Here is a 25372-nt window from a genome sequence, read left to right as displayed (position 1 = left end):
TAAAATGTCCTTATCTTTGATAACATTTTTTATCTTAAAGAAAGTTTGTTTTGTTTGACAGTAATGTAGTCATTGCAGCTCTCTTATGTTTGCATGGTCTATCTTTTTCCAATTTTTTTTCAATTTATATTTTTCTTTGAATCTAAGGTATATCTCTTATACACAGCGTATAGTTGGATCTTGATTTTTCATGACAATCTTTGTCTTCTCATTTAGACTACAAATGTTTAATGCATTCATTGATATGATTTAATTTACGTTTACTGTGTTGCATTTCTAAATGTCTTCTTTACTTTTTGTTACTCTGCTCCTCTTTGCCTTCTTTTGTGTTAAATACGTATTTTAATTAGTTTGTTCATTTTAAAAAATATTTCTGTGAGTTATTTTCTTAGTGATATTGTTCTAGTGGTTATGATATGCACTTTAACTTATCATATTATACTTCAGATTAACATAACTTGATTATGATAAAACGTAGAAACTTTGCTCCAATGTACTTTCGTTCATTCCTTATCCTTTGTATTATACTTTGTAATATTATATATACACACAAATACATACACATGTATATAATAATTATAACACAGTATTAAAATTATTTATTCATGCAATGCCACGTCTTTTAATATTAAACTAAAGTATTTTACATTCCCTGCAAATCTTGTTTTGATTGTTAAACCGAACAACCAAAAAGTAGTTTGGTTTAACATTGTCAAAGTTATCTTTCCGTTTCAGTGTCTGATTCACTTTGACCTCAGTGACCACTTAGCTTATTTGGTTCCCTAACTACTGTCTTGAGTTGTTCAGATTCTGGGTTTTCTTTTTAATGAGAAGCACTGAATTCTTTTGAATTTTAGTGTCTTTCCCAGCTCCTTGACCTCACCATGAGTCACATGACTGGAATCTTCTGTATTCAGAATTGAATCTGAGACCTGAGTTCTGGTTGAATTTTGAGCCATTCTAGCCCTGGACCACCTAATACTATGACTTCCAGATTTCAATATCTACATCTGGGGACATAATAGTTCAAGCTTTCACAAACAAGAAAGATATTCATTTAAAAACTTGGGGTACTCTTGCTTAGGAAAATGGTGAAAATAATAACAAACCCATTATTTTTTAGGGGTTTTATCATTGCTTGCTGTTTTCTCCACAACTTGCATGTCTATAGTTTCCATCCTGCTTCCATCCATTCATCCATTCTACTCCCTAAGCTTCCATCTGGCTACTTCTACTTCCTAAGTAGGCCATGTGTCATTATCTCCCTATCCCCGGGTCAGTACTTCTCCCAAAGAGGCCCTGATTCAGTGGGCCATTCCATTTTCACCATGAGTGTGGTGATTGGTGACCCTTTCATGTGAATTATTTTATGTGGATGTGATTCTCCATACCTGAGCCAACACTGCTATCCCTGGGAAAAGGGCCTCTATGTGGGGTACGGGCAGGCTCAGCTGCCCTTATTTGATCTATGAGAATTCCTCTATTGACCCATGCTTTCCCCAAACTGACTATAGTTAGTTGGATTGTAGATCCCAAAAGATATGCCCATATGCTAATCTCTAAAACCTGTGAGGCCAGGCATGGTGGTTTATGCCTGTAATCCCAGCACTTTGGGAGGCCGAGGTAGGCGGATCACGAGGTCAGGAGATTGAGACCATCCTGGCCAACATGGTGAAACCCCATCTCTACTAAATATACAACAATTAGCTGGGCATGGTAGCTCATGCCTGTAGTCCCAGCTACTTGGGAGGCTAAGGCAGGAGAATTGCTTGAACCCAGGAGGCGGAGGTTGCAGTGAGTCAAGATTGCATCACTGCACTCCAGCCTGGCGACAAAGTGAGATTCTGTCACAAAAAACAAAAACACAAACAAACAAAAACTGTGAATATAAATAATACCCTGAACTTTTCCCAAAACTGATCAACCACCTCCCCTTGGAGTTTAGTGAGCAGATTAAGCTTAAGCTTTATGCCTGTCTTCAAATCTTCTCTTGCATTTGACTTTAGCTAATTTTTTCCCATTATTCCAGCCCCTTCCTTATTCCTACCCCTCTGCCAATATTCCAAACATCTACACAGAAACACCATGCTGCATTACTCCCATTTTCTCTCCGTCATTACTATAGAACTACGTAAAATTAAGTAGAGCGAAGGGCAAAGAATAAAAGCAAAATACTGGGGACACACTACTGTTATTAGAGATAACCTAGACATTTTAACACAATGATTCAATTTCTACATAGAATATTCCCATCCAGTTATGTCACTATCCCAGAGGCTGGTTTAAATCCCTTTTTTCATTCAATAGGAATTCATAAAGCACCTCTCTGCACAGCTGTGTGATAGACTGAGACATGTCCTTTGCTCCCAAGGAGCTCAGCTTTGATTAACTATGGACTATAGCTTCTCTTTTCTTTATAGAGAGGGTTAAAAAGGCTCAGGTTAATAGAATTCACAAAGTCATTACTGCAGAAAATTCCTTTAATATTCCATGCATAATTATTGCTGTCCTTAGTGGACCAGACCACTCCCTGCCTGACTCCTCAACAGCAATCCATATCAGATCTACAGAGAATCAAATAAACAGTGATGTGACTTGCTACATTCTTCCACATCAGTCAGCAAAGCTCAGTGTTCATATTCTGGATAATCTGCTCCCAGATGCTTGTTTATTAAAAAGTAAACTGAGTCTGCCTAGTGAAATTTATCCCACACTACTGGATGTGGTGAAATAAACAGAAAAAAGTCATTGGTCTGCCCTTCAGAATATGTACACCTACAGGGTCCCCATTACAGAAAGCATTATTTCTTTTTTCTGGATATAACTTTCTTTGGTTCCGTATGCAAAAGTGATATGTACTCGCAGCAGAAAATAAAATACAATACTAACAAAATAAAGGCATCCCCTAATCCCACCATCCACACAGATAACTACTGATAATATTTCAGTATATAGTATATCTTTTGTTCTCTGCAGAGATACATACTTTTTGCTTACATCAAAACAGTCTTACATTTTACATATCTTGTGGACTGCTTTTTCAGTTCATAGTGCATAGTGAACATTTTCCCGTTATATTCTTTTTATAACTGACAGTAGAAGCATCGTTCTTCCTTTAACAGATTTTACCTTATGGCTGGCTGACTCTAGTTATCTCCTTCTGGTGTTCCTGCTTGAGTCTTTTACACCCCCTGGCCACCCTGTGCCTGGTTACCAGATTGATCTGCCTAAAATACTACTTATACCCTTGACCCCAGACCAGAATCCTTGATAAAACTTTTTCCTTCATTCTGCCCCAGTTGCCTAGAGGGAGGAGTTCTCACCTGACCCTTTATTCCAGGCTGTCCTCAACAAGTCCAACATGATTTATGTACATTGTTTTGCATCACTTATTACATAAATCCTTTGTCCAAATGAGTTTCCCTCCAACACGGTTGCTCATTATTCCCTGATAGACCACTCAATCTCCCCATTGAAGCTGCTCTCTCTGCTGGTAGAGTCTCCCTCCCCTATTCTCTACCTTTGCCCAGGTTCTTTTCTGCCCTTACTGCCCAAATGTTTTCTTTGCTTTTTAAATTTTTAAAAAAATTTTTATAGGTACATAGTAGGTGTATATATTTATGGGGTATATTGGATATTATGATAGAGGCATACAATGTGTAATAATCACATCAAGGTAATCACCTTGAGCATTTATATTTTGTGTTACAAACAATCCAAGTATACTCTTAATTATTTTAGAATGTATAATTAAATTATTATTGACTATAGTCACCTGCTTGTGCTATAAAGTACTAGATTGTATTCATTCTTTCTATTTTTTTGATCCATTAGCCACCCCCATTTCCTCCCCACCCCGTGTTGCAATTCCCAGCCTCTGGTAACCATCGTTCTACTCTCTGTCTCCATCAGTTCAATTGTTTTAATTTTTGGTCCCACAGATAAATGAGAACATGCAAATTTTTCTTCCTGTGCCTGGTTTATTTCACTTAACATAATGACCTCCATGTTGCAAATGATAGAATTTCTTTATTTTTTACAGCTGAATAAAACTCCATTGTGTATATGTACCACATTTTCTTTATCCATCCATCTCTTGGTGGACACATAGGTTGCTTCCAATCTTGACTATGTGAATAGTGCTACAATAAACATGAGAGTGCAGACATCTCTTAAATATACTGATTTCCTTTCTTTTGTGTATATACCTAGCAGTGGAATTGCTGGATCATATAGTACCTCTATTTTTAGTTTTTTGAGAAACCTCCAAATTATTCTACGTGGTGGCTGTACTAATTTACATTCCCACCAACAGCTGTAGGGGTTTCCTTTCCTCCACACCCTCTCTAGCATTTGTTATTGCCTATCTTTTGGATAAAAGCCATTTTAACTGGGGTGAGATGATATCTCATTGTAGTTTTGATTTGCATTTCTCTCATGATCAGTGATGTAGAGCACCTTTTCATATACCAGTTTGCCATTTATATGTCCCTTTGGAGATTCAGATATTTTGTCCATTTTCAAAATCAGATTATTAGAATTTTTCCTCTAAAGTTGGTTGAGCTTCTTATATATTCTGATTATTAATCTGTTGTCAGATAGAGAGTTTGCAAATATTTTCTCCCAGTATCTCTTCACTTTGTTGGCTGTTTACTTTGCTGTGCAAAAAGCTTTTTAACTTGATGTTATCCCATTTGTCCATTTTTGCTTTGGTTGTCTGTGTTTGTTGTGGTGTTACTCAGGAAATCTTTGCCCAGTCCAATGTCCTGGAGAGTTTCCTCAGTGTTTTCTTGTAGCAGTTTAATAGTTTCAGGTCTTAGATTTAAGTCTTTAATCCATTTTGATTTGATTTTTGTACACGGAGAAAAATAACGACCTAGTTTTATTCTTCTGCATATGGATATCCAGTTTTCCCAGCACTATCTATTGAAGAGACTGTCCTTTTCCCCAGTGAATGTTACTGGCACCTTTGTCAAAAATAACTTCACTGTAGATGTATGGATTTGTTTCTGGGTTCTACATTTAGTTCCATTGGTATATATGTGTGTTTTTGTGCCAGTATAATGCTGTTCTTATTTGTCATTCAGGAGCATATTGTTTAATTTCCATGTGTTTGTATAGTTTCCAAAATTCCTCTTGTTGTTGATTTCTAGCCATATTCCATCGTGGTCAGAAAAGATACTTGATATTATTTCAGTTTTTTTGAATATTTAAGACTTGTTTTGTGGCGTAACATGTGCATATGGTCTATCTTTGAGAATGATCCATGTGCTGGCAAGAAGAATGTGTATTCTGCAGCCATTTGATGAAGTGCTCTGTAAATAACTATTAGGTACACTTGGCCTATAGGGCAGATTAAATCTGGTTTTTCTTTGTTGACTTTTTTTGGCTAGATGATCTGTCCAATGCTGAAAGTGGGGTGGTGAAGTCTTCAGATATTATTTTAGTGCTAATAATATTTATTTATATATCTGGGTGCTCCAGTGCTGGTTGCATATATATTTACAATTATTATATCCCTTTTCTGAGTTGACTCCTTTATCGTTATATAATGACCTTCTTTGTCTCTTTTTATGGTTTTTGTCTTGAAATCTATTTTGGCTGATACAGGTGTAGCTACTCTTGCTCTCTTTTGGTTTCCATTTGCATGGAGTATCTTTTTCCATCCCTTTATTATTTTCAGTCTATGTGTGTCTTTATATATGAAGTGCATTTCTTGCAGGCAACAAATCATTGGGGCTTCCTTTTTTTTTTTTTAAGACGAAATCTCGCTCTGTTGCCCAGACTGGAGTGCAGTGGTGCAGTCTTGGTTCACTGCAAGCTCCATTTCCCAGATTCACGCCATTCTCCTGCCTCAGCCTCCTGAGTAGCTGGTACTACAGGTGCCCGCTACCATGCCTGGCTAATTTTTTGTGTTTTTAGTAGAGACGGGGTTTCACTGTGTTAGCCAGGATGGTCTCAATCTCCAGACCTCGTGATCCACCCATCTCGGCCTCCCAAAGTGCTGGGATTACAGGCATGAGCTATCAGCCACATTTTTTAAAAAAAAATCCATTCAGGCACTGTATGTATTTTGACTGGAGAGTTTAGTCCATTTACACTAAATGTTATTACTAATAAATAAGGGTTTACTCCTGCCATGTTGTTATATATTTTTTTAGTGGTTTTGTGGTCTTCTCTTCCTTCTTTTCTTCCTTTCTGTCTTCCTTTTAGTGAAGGTGATTTTCTCTGGTGGTATGTTTTAATTTCTTGCTTTTTATTTTTTGTGTATCTGTTGTATGTTTTTAGATTTGAGGTTCCATGAGGCTTGCAATTAATATCTTATAACTCATTATTTTAAACTGATGACAATTTAACATTGATTGTATAAACAAACAAAGTAAAAAATAAGCAAAAAGAAAGCTAATAAAACTCTATAATTTTGTTTCTCTGTTTTGTAACTTTTGTTGTTTCTATTTATACACTATTGCGCTGTCTTGAAAAGTTCTCGTAGTTATTATTTTTTAACATTTCATCTTCTCATCTTTCTACTTAAGATATGAGTAGTTTATACACCACAATTACAGAGTCATAATATTCTGTGTACTTACTATTACCAGTGAGTTTTGTATCTTCACATGGTTTCTTATTGCTCATTGATATCTTTTTCGTTCAGGTAAAAAAAAAAACTCCCTTTGGCATTTCTCATAGGACAGGACTGATGACGAAATCTCTCAGCTTTTGTTTGTCTGGGGAAGTCTTTATTTCTTCTACATGTGTGAAGGAAATTTTCATCAGGTATGCTATTTTAGGATAAAAGTTTTCTTTCTGTCAACACTTTAAATGTGTCGTGCCACTCTCTCTGAGCCTGTAAGGCTTCTGCTGAAAAGTCTGCTGCTAGACCTATTGGAGCTCCATTGTATATTATTTGTTTCTTTTCTCTTGCTGCTTTTAGAATCCTTTCTTTATTCTTGACCTTTAGAAGTTTGATTATTGAAGGTTGTGAGGTAGCCTTCTTTGGGTTAAATCTGCCTGGTGTTCTATAGCCTTCTTGTACTTGAGTATTGATATCTTTCTCTAGATTTGGGAAGTTATTTGTTATTATCCCTTTAAATACACTTTCTACCTCTATCTCTCTATATCCTTTTTAAGGCCTATAACTCTTAGATTTGCCCTTTTGAGGCTATCTTCTAGATCTTGTTGATGTGTTTTACTCTTTTTTATTCTTTTTCTTTTGTCTCCTCTGACCGTGTATTTTTAAATAGCCTGTCTTCCAGCTTATTGATTCTTTTCTCTGCTTGATCAATTCTGCCGTTAAGAGACTCTAATGCATTCTTCAGTATGTTAACTTCATTTTTCAACTCTAGAATTTATACTTGAGTATTTTCAATTATTTCAATTTCTTTGTTAAACTTATCTGATAGGATTCTGAATTCCTTCTCTGTGCTAGCTGGAATTTCGTTGAGTTTCCTCAAAACAGCTATTTCAAATGTTCTGTATGAAATGTCAAATATCTCTCTCTCTCCAGGATTGGTCCCTGGTGCCTTATTTAGTTCGTTTGGTGATGTCATGTTTTTCTAGATGGTCTTGATGCTTGTAAATGTTCACCAGTCTGAGCATTGAAAAGTTAGGTAATTATCATAGTCTTTGCAGCCTGGGCTTGTCTGTACCCATCCTTCTTGGGAAGGCTTTTCAGGTATTTAAAGAGTCTTAGGTGTTGTGATCTAAGTTTTTGGTCACTGCAGCCATATCTGCATTAAGGGACTCCTCAGGCCAAGTAACACTGTAGTTCTTGTAGACTCGTAGAAGTACTGCCTTGGTGGTCTTGTATAAGATCTAAAAGAATTCTCTGAATTAGCAGGCAAAGACTCTTGTTCTCTTTCCTTACTTTCTGCCATACAGAGACTGTCTCTCTCTGTGTGAGCTGTGTGGAGCTGGGGGAAGAGTGACACCAGCACCCCTGTGGCTACCACCACTGGGATTGTACTCAGTCTGACCTGGAGCCAGCACAGCACTGAGCCTTGCCCAAGGCCTGCTGTAATCACTAACTGGCTACTCCCTATGTTTGCTCAAGGACCTCAGGCTTTACCATCAATTGGTGGCAAAGCCAGGCAGTCTTTTGTCCTTCCCTTCAGGGTGGTGGTGAGTTCCCCTGGGCCCCAAGTGGGTCCAGAGTTGTTGTCCAGGAGTCAGGGCCTAGAGTCAGATACCTTAGAAATTTAGATGGCACTCTATTCTACTACGACTAGGCTAGCAACGAAAACACAAGACAAAGTTTTTCCCACTCTTCCCTCCCCTTTCCCTAGGCAGAGGAGTCTCTTGCCATGTTCACCACTACCACGGGCCTGTGCGCAATACTCCCAGGCTACCACCAGTGTTCCCTTAAGACCCAAGGGCTTTTCAGTCTGCTTGTGGTGAATGCTGCCAGGCCTGGGACTCTACTTTCATGGCAGTGAGCTCTCCTCTGGCCCAGGGTAGGTCCAGAAATGCTTTCCAGGAGCCAAGGTCTGGAATTAGGGATGCCAAGAGCCCTCTTGGTACTCCTTCCCACTATGGCCAAGCTGGTACCTAAGCTGCAAGACAAAACCCCTTTTATTCTTCCCTCTCCTTTTCTCAAGTGGAAGGAATCTCTTCTCATAGCCACCACTTCTGTGAATATGCTGGGTCACACCTAAAGCCAGCATGTCTCAGAGTCTTAACCAAGCCCCTGGTGTATACCACCTGGTTACTGCTGCTGATTATTCAGGGTTCAAGGACTCTTTAGTCAGCAGGTGGTGAATCCTGCCCGGAATAGTTCCTTTTCTTAGAGGCAACAGGTTCCATCCTAGCCTAGGGTTTGTCTAGAAATGTCATCTGGAAGCTAGGTCCTGGGAAGGGGGACTTGCAACTCTGCCTGCTGCCCTACCTACCATGGCCGAGCTGATACCCTAGTTTTAAAACAAAGTTCTCTTTACTCTTCCCTCTCCTCTCCTTTCCTCAAGTGAAAAAAAGGGGTCTCTTTTGGAACTATGAGCTACACTGCTTGGGACTGGGGAAGGGGGAGGAAAAGTACTCCCTTAGCTGCTCTGGCAGGTGTCTCACTAGGTTACATGCCCTCCAAATCCACTGGCTCTGAGCACAGCATAGCACTTAGACTTGCCTAGGAATTGCAGGCTTTATGGCCTAGACTGTCTTTCAAGTTTATTTAGATCCCCATAGCACTTTACCCCCTGGCAGTGAGGCTTCCCAAAAAGCAAGTTCCAACTGCTAGGATGGGTAATTCCCCTCTGGCTAGGCCTGGTCTAAATGCTCCCTCTGTGGGCATTGGCTGAGTTCTGCCCCGTGTAGCTTTCCTCTGTGACAGCACAACACTGGGTTCCAGTGCAAAGTTTTACAATTGCTGCACTCTCCCCTGCCAAGCACACAGATTCTCTTTCCATGCCATGCAGCTGCTGCTGTGGGGTGGGAGAGGGGTGGCGTCAGCAATTCACAGTTGTCTTTCCTACCCTCTTCACTGCCTTTTTCAGCGATATGAAGTTAAAACCAGGTACTACCATCTCTCAGCTGATGTTTGGTTCTTATGAAGCTGTTTTTTTTTGTGTGTAGATAGTTGTCAGATTTGGTGTTCCTGTGGGGAGGATCATTGATGGAGGCTTCTATTCAGCCACCTTGCTCCACCTCCTCGAGATCTTTTCTGACATCACTGTAGTCTCTCGAACTGCCCCAACCCACAGTGGTCTCTCTCTCTTCCTCTAAAGTGTGTATCAGCTATTGCACTTATTCTGACATATAGAATACATAGCTAGTCATCCATGAATATCTGTGTCCTCCCCAGGTAGGAAGTGAGTTCCATGAAGAGGGCTGAATTTTCTACCTTTTTCTCTTTCCAAGGTATAGAATTTGTCACCCAAGCAACAAAAAATGCATATGGATGATAGTGATGACAAATATTAATAGTTGACTTAAGGATAGATGATACATAAAAAGGAAAAGACAAATGGACAAATAGAAAAGAAAGGCATGGGGTAACTGATATATACCTTGAAAAATCCTCAACTACATACATGAACAACAACAATATCAATTACAAAAGCCACAAAACAATGCATGGGAAATAAACACCAAAGCCAAGAAGACACTGACAATCTGGATTACCCAATGACATTTTCTCCTTCTTTCTTCCATGTATCCCTGTTCTCTCCCTGCTTTGTAACCAAGTTTCACACATGGTTAAGAGAATTACCTACACTTTCTCAATTTTTCCATTAGGAACTTGCGATACCTTTATAATAAAATACTTATTTTATGTCATTTGACTTACAAGAGTAATTACATGGACATTGTAAAAACCAGAAAATACAGTACTTGGAGCGTAAGGTAAGAACTGAACTTTTCTTTTAACTAGGAAATTTATTTGACAAAATCTTAATGACAGATTTGAAGGTTTTAAATAAAAAATAACTATCTGCGATGTAGTCAAAAGTGTCTTTGAATATCAGTCAGGATACCTGGATGATGGCTCAAACTCTACCACTAAGTAGTTCTGTCAAAAGTTATTGAACATTTCCTGGGTTTTTGTTTTACAGATTTATTGTGGTATAATTGACAAGTAAAATTACATATATTTAAGCTGGATAACTTGATGATTTCACATATGCATACATTGTGAAATAATCACCACAACCAAGGTAATTAACATGTTTGTTGTCTCACATAGTTACCATTTTCTTTTTCTTTTCTTTTTTTCTGGTGAGAACACTTAAGATTTAATTTCTTAGCAAATTTCAAGTATACAATGCAGCATTATTAATTTCAGTCACCATGCTGTTGGCGGATCTCTGGAACTTAGCCATCTTGCATAACAGAAACTTTGTACCCTTTAACTAACATCTCAACATTTCCCTTGTCCCAAGCTCCTGGCAACCATCATTCTACTCTCTACTTCTATGAGTTTGACTATTTCAGATTTCATGTGTAAGTGAGATCAGACAGTACAGGTATACTTTGGAGATATTGTGAATTCAGTTCACACCACTAGAATAAAGAAAATATTCCAATAAGTTTGTTTGTTTCCCAGTGCATATGAAAGTTATGTTTACATTACAATGTGGTCATATTAAATATACAATAGCATGTCTAAAAATAATGTACACACCTTAATTTAAAAATACTTTATTGCCAAAAAGTGCTAATGAACATCTGAGCATTCAGTAAGTAATCTTTTTGCTGGTGGAGGGTTTTGCTTTGATGTTGATGGCTGCTGACTGACCAGAATGGTGGTTGCTGAAGGATTGGGTGGCTGTGGCAATTTCTTAAGATGACAATGAAATTTGTCATATCAGTTGACTGTTCCTTTCATGAAAGTGTTCTCTATAGCAAGCAATGCTATTTGATAGCATCTTACTCACAATAAAACTTCTTTCAAAATTAGGGCCAGTCCTCTCAAACTCTGCCACTGCTTGATCAACTAAGCTTATGGAATATTCTGAATCATTTGTTGCCATTTCAATAATATTCATAGCATCTTTACAAGGAGTAGATTCCATCTTAAGAAACTACTTTTTTTTTGCTCGTTTGTAAGAACCAATTCCTTATCTGTTCATGTCCATCATTAGTTGCATCAATTCTGTTACATCTTCTGCCTCCACTATTAATTCTAGTTTTCTTTGCTATTTCTACTATATCTGTAGTTACTTCCTCCACTGAAGTCTTGAACCCATCGAAGTCATCCATGAGGGCTGGAATGAACTTCTTTCAAACTCCTGCTAATGTTGATATTTGATATCTTCCCATAAATCACAAATGTTCTTAATGGCATCTAGAATGGTGTTTTTTTTTTCCAAGAAGATTTTAAGTTTATTTTGCCCACATCCATCATAAAATCACTACGTATGGCAGTTGTAGCCTTATGAAATGTATTTCTTAAATAATAAGACTTGAAAGTGAAAATTACTCCTTAATCCATGGGTTGTGGAATGGATGTTGTATTAGGAGGCATGAAAACAACATTAATCTTCTTGTACATTTCCATCAGAGGTCTTGGGTGACCAGGTGCATTGTCAATGAATGGTAATTTTTGAAATATGTCTTTTTTTCTAAGGAGTAAGTCTAGGAAGTTGGCTTTAAAACATCCAGCAAACCATGTTGTAAACAGATGTGCTGTCATCCAGGCTTTGTTGTTCCATTTAGAGCACAGGCAGAGTAGATTTAGCATAATTATTAATGACCCTAGGGTTTTGGAGATGGTAAATGAGCATTGGCTTCAGCTTAAAAGTCACCAGCTGCAGTAGCCCCTATTAAGAGAGTCAGCCTGTCCTTTGAGGCTTTGAAGACCATCATTTACTTCCCCTATCTAGCTATGAAAGTACTAAATGGCATCTTCTTACAAAAGAAGGCTATTTTGTCTACATTGAAAACATGTTGTTTAGTTTTATTAATAATTATCTTAGCTAGATGTTTTGGATAAGTTGCTGTAGCTTCTATTTAGCACTTACTGCTTCACCTTACCCTTTTATGTTATGGAGATGGCTTCTTTCCTTAAAACTCATGCATCAACCTCTGCTAGATTTAAACTTTTCATCTGTAGCTTTCCCACCTCTCTCAGCCTTTTGAATTGAAAAGAATTATGGCCTTGCTCTGGATTATGATTTTTATTAAGGGAATGTTGTGACTGGTTTGATCTTCTATCCAGACCGCTAAAACTTTTTCTCTATCAGCGATAAGGCTCTTTTGCTTTCTTATCATGTATGTGTTCACTAGATAAGCACTTTTAATTTCCTTCAGGAACTTTTCCTTTGCATTTGCAACTTAGCTGTTTGGCAAAAGTGGCCTAGGTTTTGGCCTGTCTCGGCTTTTGACATGCCTTCTTCACTAAGCTTAATAATTTCTAGCTTTTGATTTAAAGTGAGATATGTGTGACTCTTCCTTTCACTGAGAGGCCATTGTCGGGTTATTAATTGGGCTGATTTCAATATTATTGTATCTCAGAGAATAGAAAGGCCACAGGAAAAAGAGAGAGATGAGGGAATAGCTGATCAGTAGAGCAGGGAGAACACACACAACATTTATCAATTAAATTTGTCATCTTATATGGGTATAGATTGTGGCACCCAAAACAATGACAGTGGTAACATCAAAGATCACTGATCATAGACCAACATAACAGATATAATAATAATGAAAAGTTTAAAATGTTGTGAGAATTATCAAAATACGACACAGAGACATGAAGTGAGCGTGTGCTATTGGAAAAATGGTACCAATTGACTTGCTCCATGCAGGGTTGCCACAACTTTTCAGTTTATAAAAAATGCAACATGTGTGAAGTGCAATAAAAAATGCAGTATGTGTGAAGTGCAATAAAGCAAAACACATTAAGGTGAGGTATGCCTGTATTTGTTCTTCTGTTTCTAGCTTTTTTCACTTAGCAAAATGTCCTCCAGGTTCATCTGCATTGTTGCAAATGGTGGAATTTTCTTCTGTTTAAGGACTAAATAATATTCTATTATATACATACCACATTTTAAAAAATCCATTCATCCATTGACAGACACTCAGATTGCCTCCACGTCTTGGCTATTGTGAATAGTGCTGCAATAAACACAGGAGTGCAGATATCTCTTCAAGATGCTGATTTCATCTCCCTTGGGTATATACTCAGTAGTGGGATTGCTGGGTTACACAGTAGTTCTATTATTACTTTGCTGAAGAACTTCCATATCATTTTCCATAGTGGTTGTACTAATTTACATTCCCATCAACAGTGTACAAGAGTTCCCACATCCTTGCCAATACTTGTTATCTCTTGTCCTTTTGATGGATAGCAACAGGTGTGAGGTGATAAAACATTTATGTTCCCAAAATGCATTTCATTTTAACTGTGATAAAAAGTTGAGAGTGTCTCCTACATTATTTTTCTGTGACCTGACAAATTTAAGTACTTAACTCTTGTAGAATTTCATAGGATCTTGGATCTGCCCTTTTTACAACACTCTTCCTTCAAAAATGAATGGAATAAAAAAGAAGTGATAAAATACACTTATTCATAAAAACATATTAGATGTTATGAGGTAAAGAGACATGTAATAATGGCTTTTCTCACCCAAAGAAGATGAACAAATATGAACAGAAACAAATTTTGACTTATTAACTTATTTCCTGAAAGACGTTCAGGTTAGATATTTTTCTCCATCCCATCATGCAAGGTTAGCATTATGTGGGAAGCTCTTCAAGAGTCTAGTTCACTGTAGTTTTCAAGGGTGAAGATAAATGTTTATGTAACTCCACCTGTAGAATAGTTAGTTTTGAGTCCAATTAAGTCAGATGCTTCACGAAGTCTATTTTTTCCCCTTTCCTTTGAGATGAGATAATGGATGTGGAAGTTTTTAACACAGTGCTTACAGCAGAGCGGGTGCTCAAAAAACATTTTCTTTTTCCTTCCCTCCTTCATTTAATTTGCAGTATTTTAGATTTAAATTGCCATAAAATGGGAATTCATAATATACCATTTTAGAAATCATCATAGTTCATCAATTCTTTGAAGCATATTTTTAAAATTTTGCTGAAATTGTGAAATCATTTTTAACTGCCGCTGGCCAGGCAGCTGTCATGATCTGGTTGCTAATGCCTGTAAGTTGTGCATCAAAACTCTGAGAGTCGGTGTCACCAGATTGGAAAAAAGTCTCAGAGACAAAAGTTGAGCATGCTTTCAAAAAAATTGCTACATCATCAACACAAAGGATGGCTGTGTGGAAAGACATGGACATTAATAATGCTCAGTAAAACATTCATAATTTCAAATTCTGAATGTAAACAAATTTGGGAATACTTTAACCAATTTATTTCTGTCATATTTTCCTTTTATATATGTACAAGAGTGAAATTGGAGGGAGGCAGTCTAACTGAGTTTAAAATGATTCTTTGGATTAATTGAAAATAAAAAAATAAGGGATAAGAAAGCATTATGTCATAACTGACCACATTTTTTATTTTAGTGGTATATAAAATAAACATGTGTATTTGGGTTGACATTATTTTACAGTAGATAAAATATAATAATTCCACTTATCTTTGAAAACAAATTATCTGTGGGTTAAGGTCTTTAGGAAAATCTCTTATCCAAAGACATGGCCAATATTTATGCCATCTTGTTCTAACATAAGACAATGGCAAAAATTATACTAATGACTAATAATTTAGGAAAAAATAATGACACTTGTAAAAAACAAACTGACCATGTGTCCCCGTCTCCTCTTAGTGCTATGTCCAGGTTCCAGACAAGCTTATGAGAAATTAACTACCATGAAGAGGCCTGAACAAAATAGTCTGAATTGTGAATTTCTTTTTTTGGTGGGGGGGGATGGGGGTCTCACTTTGTCACCAGGTTGAGTGCAGTGGCATGACCTTGGCTCACTGCAACCTCTGCCTCATAGGCTCAAGTGATCCTCCTACCTTAGCCTCCTGGGTGCCTGGGACCACAAGTACAGGCCATCATGCCCAGCTAATTTTTTATATTTTTTGATAGAGACAGGGTTTCACCGTGTTGCCCAGGCTGATCTCAAACTCCTGAGCTCAGTCAATCCACCTGCCTTGGCCTCCCAAAGTGTTGTGATTATAGGTGTAAGCCACCACACCCAGCCTGAATTTCCGATTTTTCACACTTGCTTCCTATAACACTATGGTACCTTGCCTCGAGCATATAAAGTGATGGATAAATAACAGAGGTCTTCTATGTCAGAGTGTTCAAATTCAGGAAATAATCATCAGTGGCTGTAGATATAGTTTAAATGTTAATTGGAAAGCACACCTATTCTTTGAATAATTATGCTGTAGTTCTGGACATGTGGCTGGTAGTGTGAGAAAATCTGTATTAAGCCTGCCGTCAGAGTTTCTCAGTGGAGGTTCTCTGGTGAGCCTGTTTTTCTAGGGAAATAGGAGGGTAGACATCTGGAAATGTGTTCTATTCAGCAGAGCCTTGAGTATTTCCAATATGGCCTCTCCATTTTACTTTGCCTGTTATTCAAAATGCTGTATTCCTGCAAATGTGGGCCCATACTAATTTTTATAGCTGGTTCAATTTTTCAGAATATAATAAATTGCTCTTCAAACTCACGTTTTAAGAATTTCTAATGAATAGCAAACTTGCATCCTAGATTCTTCTTTTAATCACAAATGATAGCCACAAAAACAGGGTCATCTGTATACTTGCATGTTTAAATTCTTCTAATATTAGCATTCTTTTCTGTTTTGGATAAACCCAATTTTTCCTGGCTGCATAACTGTTTTCTGTCCCCTGTTGACTGTGGTTTCCAATGGAATATAAACCATAAGTTCTGAGTGGACCCAGTAAAAAATGTTTGGTTCTGACTTTACTGGCAAGACATTTAATCAATCAGTAACTTGCCAGGTGATTGGAAAAAAATTTTTTTTGAGCAACAGGAATAAAGTATCATGAAGTATTTGAACATGTTAATAACAGACATCCTCAAAAGCTACCAAGCATAGGTGATTTAGTTGTTCTAAAATCTTTACTCTTTTTAAATGGAAATTATTTCTATCACTTATAAAAATATCGGGGTTTCTTTTAAACTATATTCATAAAATGACATGATTTAAAGCCCCTGTCATAAGGAAGTTCTTGCAGTGAGGATCACTGTGCACAGTGGGTAAGAACCAAGTCTCCGGAGGTAGGCTGCCTCAAGTTAAATTTGAGTGTGCCTGTGTCACTTTAGGCAAGTTACTTAACTTCTCTAAGTGTCATGTTTCTTCATCTGTAGAATGGAGTTGATAATGATAGCACCTTTCCTGGAGAACCATGTTCTTGCACTATTTTATCTCTCTGAGGATACTGAGGCTCAGGGAGGTTAAGCATCCTGCTCAATGGCACACAGGAAGGAGGGGCAGAGTAGAGCTGGGATTCACACCCAACTCCAGCTGACTCTACACCCTAAAGTCCTTTGAGTTACCATGAAGACTCTAAGATGAGCATGAGGAGACAGGGCATTGGCATATGAGCTATGTAGCCTGTGATCTGTTCCTAACCAGCTCTGTCACCATGACCCAATATGGGAGACATTAATGCCAAAGAATTCCACATGTTACATAACAAATAGGGACCAGCTGAGACTCAGGCAAAGCGTAAGAGTAAGTGATTATTTGGCCCTGTGCAATGTTGCAACCTCCATATCTATTTTTTAAAAAAACTACCCCAGTGTATCCACAAAACAAGAGGAAATCAATTTCACAAAGTAATAAAGCCTCTATATGGTGGCTTTTGATACAAGAAGAGGTGATTTTCAAGCACTTTATTATTAAATCATGATAACTATCATTATCATTCACTCTATACATCCTATATACAATGTGCTCCAAAAAAGAACTCCAGGCTGGGCATGGTGACTCACGCCTATAATCCCAGCACTGTGGGAGGCTGACGTGGGCAGATCAGGTAAGGAGTTTGAGACCAGCCTGGCCAATATGGTGAAACCCTGTCTCTACTAAAAGTACAAAAATTAGCCAGGCGTGGTTGTGCACACCTGTAATCCCAGCTACTCAGGAGGCTGAGGCAGGAGAATTGCTTGAACCCGGGAGGCAGAGGTTGCAGTGAGCCACCAGCCTGGGTGGCAGAGGGAGACTCCATCTCAAAAAAAAAAAAAAAAAAAAAAGCTCCAAATACAACTTTGTATATAGGTTGCATTAGGGTGGAATAATAATGATAGTTATCATGATCTAGTAACTTTTAGAGGCACCTTCATCAGTGAGCTCCAACAGTTTCTTGCGAGCAATGATATAAGAATTAAAGTAAAAACAAACTATGTCTATATCTGTATTAATTTGTTATAGCTACTATAACAAAGAACCACAGACTAGGTGGCTTAAACAACAGAAAATTAATTCCTCACCATTCTGGAGGCTAGAAGTCCAAGATCAAGGTACTTGAAGCATTGGTTTTCTCTGAGGCTTCTGTCCTTTGCTGATAGACAGTCGTCTTCTCCTGTGCCTTCCCATGGGCTTCGCATATCTGTGTCCTAATCTCCTCTTTCTATACGGACACCAGTCACATTGGGTTAGGGCTAGGGCCCACTCATATGACCTCACTTTCCCTCAGTTACCTCTTTAATGTCCTATCTTAAAATACAATCACATTCTGAGGTAGTAGGGGTTAGGGCTTCAACACATGAATTTGGAGGGAACACAAGCCAGTTGAAAACAATATCTATATCTATATTTACACCCACATCTATATCTATGTTTATGGGTCTTACTGAAACCTGAAATGATAACACTGAAGACTTTTCCCGATCTTATGATGTGACAATGAAAAAATATATATTCCAAGTCTAATTGGCATGTGGCCTCTTAGCACAAACTTATTAAGAATGAGCATTTTCTCAGCCAAGCGTTATCTAATTTCTGGGCTCCTGAGACCGACTGCTCCATTAACGCTGGGAAGGGGAGCATGGCTGGGGGAAGCCACCAAGCTGCTGGCTGGCAGTCAGAATGCCCATGTGGTGTCGGATCTGAAAAGGTGCACTGTGGGCAGCCAGAAAGAGACTGGCACTGTGAGCATCCTCTGGCCTCAGGTCTTTGATTTTCTTTGAGGCATGTCCTAAAGGCTGGGACACTCATGTACACACAAGAGGTGCAGACATGAATGTGGGGCAATTATACACTCCTTTCAAGTGAGCTGGCTGTGCTTAAACTAGAACGTGCAGGATTTTCTTTCTTTCTTTTTTTAAGGAATCAAGTTTATCCAAGAATATGGCATCTTCCCATCCACCTACCTTCCTTCCTTTCTTCCTCCCTCTTCCTTTCTTTGTTTTCTTATCTCCTTCTCTCAATTATTTATAGAGTGAGGGCCTGCTATGCACAAGGCACTCTGCTTGGTCCTACGGGGGATAAAAAGGTGACTAAGAGGCACTCTGCCTTGCATGTTTCATTCTGATAACCTACTCCCTGTTCTGCTGTTGGTTATGCTTTCAGGCATTGCTCTGCTAGTTCTTGGCAAGGCTGAAAGCCACTTCAGCTTACAGCGTCCAGACCTTCAAGGTCTTCTGTCCTCCCTGTGGAACTGACAGCACTCCACCTCATCTCTGAGCCACCCACACATCTCCTCCCGCTCAGCCAGTGTCCAAGCTGAAGTTCCTGGCTCCTGACCCCTCTGGTCCGATGATTATTCATTCACTGTCTCTCGCCTCCCAGACTGCTTTATTTTTTTTCCTTTTCTGAGCTGTTCCTTCTGATTCCTCCCACTTCTTCCTCTTCTCATTTTGACTTCTTTCCCAATTCACATTGATCATCTCTGATGAGCCGGCTGAGTGTGAAAAAATAAAGGTTCTAATGATCTGTCTTCCTCTCTGCCCACTGTTGTTTATCCAGGGAGTAAAGACATGCTTCAAGTACTCCTCCCTCAGAGCTGAGCATACAAGAAGGGGTCCCAGACTTATTTTTTCCTTCCCACAACACTCACTCATTCTAAAGTTACTTCTCAATCACTGAACATTAGTCAATATGTTTATTTTTTAAAGTAAACAGTGGGAAGGTTGTGGAGAGTGGATGATGAGGTTCTATAATCTGATTTAAATCTTATCTGCAGGTTATAAAATGTTAAATTCATGTTTGGAATAGAACGCAACACAGGCACATATTCTACTTGAAAATTTTATTCCTACAGTTTAATTTAGTTGGGAAGAAATGGCCAGACCAGCTATTTTTTAAATCACATAGATAGTGTGTCCTGTCCAAACCTGGCAACTCCTGGGATCACTGCCTTCTTCCTCTCCTGCTAATCAAATTCAACCCATTTTTCATGTCCCAGGTAAAGTCTCATTCTTCTAGGAGGGTCGCCTGGGCACCCATGAGCTTCTTGAGGGCCCAGCCTCTGTTTCAGCCACATCTTTGTGGCCCAGAAACAAGTAAAGTCAGGGACTTTGTAGAAGTGTGGGGAATGAATCAAAATGAACAACTTTCTCCAGTGTACTTTCTCTAGTGTACTTAGTGTCCGTGCCACCCATTCAGATATGTCATAATATGCCTTCCAACATTGTTAGTCAGACCCTTTAAGGCTGAATATTTTGTCCTTCCCTCCCAGATGGCCTGTTCCTTGAGGAGGGGGACAGTGCTTCCTTTTTTCTCCATATTGGTCTTCATTGACTAATACGGTGATGGTATTCAGAAATACTGTTGAGTTAAATACTGGTTATTTTTGCTTGACAGCAGTGTCTGTTGGGAACCACATTTAGAAAGCTGATTTTGCAGAAGCCATAATTTTATTGTAAGTAAATCTGCGAGAGGATTTGGTTTCCATACATTTCAAATGGAAAGTAAATTACCAGCCAATTGATGCTTAGTTTGGTTCAGTCACATTTATTGAGGAATTGCTTTGCACCTGACATCAAATCAGAAAATATTCCTGCCTCATGTGGGTTCAGAGTCCCCAGGGATGTCTTACTGCCCACCTGACCTGGAGATAGGATATAGTGATTGTCCTCATAGCTGGGCACAGATGATGAATGGGCAGTGTATGTGGTCTCAGCCACATGCCTGGACCTTCCTGGGTGGTGCTGTGGACCCGCTGCACACCTAGTGCAGCACCCTCCTGGGTGGTGCTGGATTGCTGCTCCTCCCCCATCCCAGTCCCTCCTCTGGTAGCCAGAATAAATTTTGCAGTAAGTTAGCAGAGTTGATTCCAAAAAATCTGCACTGTGGCATCTCAGGAAACTTCAAACTTATCTGCTTGAGAAATAACTTGCAGAGAGGAAAGGAACTCTGACAAGGCTAATAAAAGGGATTTCGAGCTGTGTTTCAGCAAGCCAGTCACAGAGCATTCACGTGTTAATTCCCTGGCGTGTTCCGCGGCAGAAGCACCCCCTCTCTGTCTTCCCCCAGTTCCAACTGTTGTGCTGCAGCAGATTTGGTCTGAGTCTGGGCAGAGCCCCTTTTTATGGAGCAACTCTCCCGATTCGTTACAGCAAGAGTCTGGTGCAAGTGATCCTTGCCTTCCCATCGCACACAAAGGCAAAGAGCTCCTTAAAGGGACCTGCCTGCTGCTCCTTGCAGCTGCAAACCCGTGTCGGTGCAGGCTCAGTAACCCAGGCTTTTGCTCGAGAATGAGTGGGGAGGGGTCTTGAGGAGCCCCCACGTCCTCCCGGAGCGGAGGCGGGAGGGAGCTGACAGCCGGAGTGGATGGAGACCACCAGTCCGCGGGGACCCGCTTGCCATTAGCTGCTTCTTGGGATGCTCCGCGCGCCAGTTGAGCATCCTGCCTGTGGTCCAGGGGATGCTGGCGGCGCATCTTGCGGTAAGCCTGCGCTGATTTGAGCCATCGCCCAGAAGCGAGCCCGCATTCAGACACCGCGGTCCGGCTCCGCGAAGGGCTGCATGCAGTCACCATGAATGCTCAGCTCTAGGCTTCTGTAAAAACCTCCCCACTGCATGGATTTGGCTGTTTAATCAGCCGAGATTACAGCCCGGGAAGATTTGCAAGCCTGATTCTCCCTCCAGCTGCTGTGACAACTTCGGGGCCGTCTGTTTACTTCTCTGGGTCCCCGGGACTCTTTCCGGCATCGCAGCCCCTTGTGCCACTTTGTGGGCTTGACTCGGAAGTCAGCCGCCAGGACTCCTCTGACGGCATCCCCAGGAAGGGGGAGCAAGGAGGGCTTAAAAGAAAAGCAGGAATCCCCCCAGCTGCTCAGCCTCTCGTGACTGCCTGTGTTCTGGGGTTCTGAGAGGGACCGTGCGCTGCCTGGGGAAGCAATGCAAGTCTCCATAGCCTGCACAGAGCACAATTTGAAGAGTCGGAATGGTGAGGACCGACTTCTAAGCAAGCAGAGCTCCACCGCCCCCAATGTGGTGAACGCAGCCCGGGCCAAATTCCGCACGGTCGCTATCATCGCGCGCAGCCTGGGGACCTTCACGCCTCAGCATCACATTTCTCTCAAAGAGTCCACCGCAAAGCAGACTGGCATGAAATATAGGTATGCGTGTAAGATTCCCTCCGCGCGGGGTATCCAGGTTCTATACAGGTGCAGTGGAGACAGCCCATCGGTGTTGAAAAGTGACTTACTCATCAGTGGGTTGCTCACTTCAGAATTCTCAGGTGCTTCTAAAATAGCTCCTTAGGGGGATGGATAAACCCAGGGTGGTTGTGTGTGTAGAAGATTTTTTAAAATGTGGCCCATTTTGTATAATTCTAAAGTCCTATGAACATCTTAGGAACTATGTACATTTCAGTACCCAGAAAAAAAAACACAACTGCTGGAACTGGTATTTAGATCAGGATAGTTTTTCAATAGCAAATGTGTTTGTTCTATTTTATGATAAAGACTGTAGTTTCTGGGATTATACTATCAGAAATAGTTTCCCATCTAGTACTGCTCTCTTATTTATCTTTTGTTTGTTTTGTTTGAGACAGAGTCTTGCTCTGTTGCCCAGGCTGGAGTGCAGTGGCACGACCTGGGCTCTGTCTCCTGGGACAGAGTCTCCTGGGTTCAAGGGATTCTCCTGCCTCAACCTCCTGAGTAGCTGGAATTATAGGCGCCTGCCACCACACCCGGCTCATTTTTTATATTTTTAATAGAGAAGAGCTTTCACCATGTTGGCCAGGCTGGTCTCGAACTCCTGACCTCAAGTGATCCGCCCGCCTCGGCCTCCCAAAGTGCTGGGATTACAGAATTAAAACACCGCGCCCGAACTTATTTTTCTTTTGAAAGACCAAGTTAACAAATGCTATAGAAAGCTTTTTAAAGAAGCTTTCTTGCAGGAAATACCACCTACAATGGTAAATTAGATTGAATACTGCCATATTTAAGCCTAAATACTGCTTCAAATAAAATGTAGACCTTGTGAAATAAGGAGAAAATGTAAATTGTTGCAGTTCTACTAGTTTCCTCATAAATTTTAAAGCTTCCGCATCCTCTGTGCTGTTTTCCATAGTTGGAATCATCCTGGTAATAGTGGATGCTCTGTCTAATGGGGCATGACTTACATTTGATAAGTAGAAAATTTCATTATTCAATTATGTGACTCCTGCCTCCTCATTACATTTGCTTTGTACCAAGTCCCTCTGACTTTATTTCTGTAAAACTACTCTGCTTCTAGTTTCTAAAAGTGTTTGTGAATGTAGAGGAGAGAAGCTACCAACACATCTTCCAAAAACTTTGGTTACTTCAGTTTGTAGATATGATTTTGTTAATTATCTACATCTAACTAACTCTTGTCTTTGTTAGGAATCAGGTTTTAGGATAGGATGAAGTTAATTAAATTAAAATAATGCATAGGCAACACTGTGTTTCTCATGTGGTGTTGCTGAAATAAAGCATTTAAACCTATTTTTATAAAAGTCGCCCTTGAAAAAAGTTTCTTTGCAGAGTTACAGGAAAGTTTCTCATTGCACAAACGTCAAGCACTATTGTTTTGATATATGTTTGAGCCATTAAGAAAAAACGTCCTTGGGTGGGAAAAAGCAAAACAACCTTAACTAAAGCTCTTTTTGCCCCAGCTACAGTACAAATGTAAGCAGCCTGACTCATTGAAGCACCAGCTATGTAAGTGGCTTTGCTTTTCCTGACATCCCTGTGATGGAGAGAGTGGGGCACCACAATGACAGTTCTCTAAATGAGACTGTAGTCTTGAGTCCACTGATGTTTTCTACAGCTGCTGCTGGGGCACACACACAGCCCCTGCCCTGTGGACACAGTCCTGCTCTGCATGCATGTCAGCTACTACTGAGATGGAGATGAGCAGCTGCTTTCCTGGGCAAGGTCCCCAGGAACAGGACCCTCCAGGGTTAAGGCAGATCACAGAAGGTGATTTAAATTGTGACCTCTAGTACTTTAGCAGCACTATGAACTTTCTTTCTGTAAATCAGAAGAAATACAAAGTAAGATCACTAATTTCTTGAGGCAGAGTTTCATAGTTGCTTGATGATTGTGTTGGAAGAGTTTGCTGTTATGAAGGCCTTTGGAAGTCAGGAGATTTCCTTTAAAGTATTAAGGTTTTTCTGGTGGCACAGCTCAACTCTGTTGAGTGATAACTCTCTGCTTCCCAAAAGCTCAGGGTGTGAGCAAGGTTCACTTGGGCACCTTTCATTACTGACAACTAAAGACAGTTCTCTAACAAAAAGTTAGCCATCTGGGGTCTTCAGTATACTTTGTTTCTTAAGGTGACCAAACAAGATGCCTCTTCTTCACCTGTGCTCATATTCCAAGCCACTCCATCTATAACAGTCAGGAGGTTTGCCTGTGTGTGTGTGAATGTGACTTACTCTTCTGTTTCAGATTCTACTCTGAGTGACCTTTATGAAGGAGATTATGAAATTATGCCAAATGTACACCAAGCTTTCTTAGGGTTAAAAGGGGAAGGAGACTAACTATGTACTTTATAAAAAATGATAGGAGTAACTTTTATTAGCTAAATTATCCTTTTTTACATTGTTTTAGCTAAAATATAATGTGCATATATGGACTATTTGTTAATGATAACAAATAGCAGAAAATACAAAAATAATGCCATAGAATAGGGAAGATAATTGGTTTAGGTAAGCCATCTAGAGAATGCCTGAAATAACTAAAATGGAAAGTTAGTGGCTAATTGTGGTCACAATTTCATCCTTGAAAATGGTTTTCATGGGCAGAGCTTTAAAGGGGATCCATAAATCCAATAGAAGATTTTTAAAAAGTCTTTTTGTGCATTTTTCTGAGGAAAGGGTTTACTGCTTTCAACAGAATTTGAAAATGGTCTACAACTCAAAAATTGTCAAACAGCAATGTTGTTTAATGAAGAGGTACTCATCCATTCAGCATAATCAACAAATATTTATTGGGCACCTATTCTATATCAGGAAACTCACTCAACTGGTATGCAAATGTGCAGAAGCCAGGTGAAGTCTGGGGCTTATGTACAGGTTGAGGAAACAGACCATAAATAAGAAAACAAACAAGCAAACAAACAAATAATACAATTGTCTATTATAAGACATTCCAAAGAAGTTTTTTTTTTTTTTTTTTTTTTTTTTGGAGGGGTGATAGTCATGCTTGGTCCAACTTAGTTGATCCATTTTGAAGTTACCAACTCTGCTTCAGTTCCAGAATTAATGATTGCATGTTCGGGCGTGAGTAATTGTGCCTATGTCTGCCACCCATTTTGCTATCCTAGAGACTTCTTTAAGGTATATGGTGCTACCTGGCAGCTGAGGACCTACTTGTGACCCTGATAAATAGGTAGAATGCCTTCTACTTATACAATGCCTTATGATTTTTAAAGCCAACTAATATAACAGCCTATGGTTACCACCCATTAATCAATAACTAACGAAACTGGGATTTTAGAAAGAATTAATGTATACTTGTGCAAAACATCTGAATTCTGCAAGAATAAAATGCTTAAAGCCACTATTATATTCACACCATCACTGTGT

The 25372-nt window shown here is 39.5% G+C and overlaps 1 protein-coding gene across 3 annotated transcripts in view; it reads left to right on the top strand.

Annotated features, from left to right (window-relative positions):
* The window catches only part of KCNAB1 (potassium voltage-gated channel subfamily A member regulatory beta subunit 1), a 416330-nt gene that overhangs the window by 147750 nt on the left and 243208 nt on the right, over positions 1-25372 (top strand). The window contains exon 1 of one of the 3 annotated variants that reach the window (XM_003894916.4): positions 21600-21932. The exons of the other annotated variants lie outside the window; for them this stretch is intronic. Coding sequence (XP_003894965.1) covers positions 21712-21932 — 221 coding nt within the window. The 5' untranslated portion in view covers positions 21600-21711. Of the gene's footprint in view, positions 1-21599; positions 21933-25372 lie in introns of those variants that run through there. 3 annotated transcript variants of the gene reach the window in all.

Source organism: Papio anubis, chromosome 2, assembly GCF_008728515.1.
Source record: "Papio anubis isolate 15944 chromosome 2, Panubis1.0, whole genome shotgun sequence".
Lineage (NCBI taxonomy): Eukaryota > Metazoa > Chordata > Mammalia > Primates > Cercopithecidae > Papio > Papio anubis.
The sequence above is the reverse complement of the archived record's forward strand: the minus strand, read 5'-3'. Positions and strand labels throughout refer to the sequence as shown.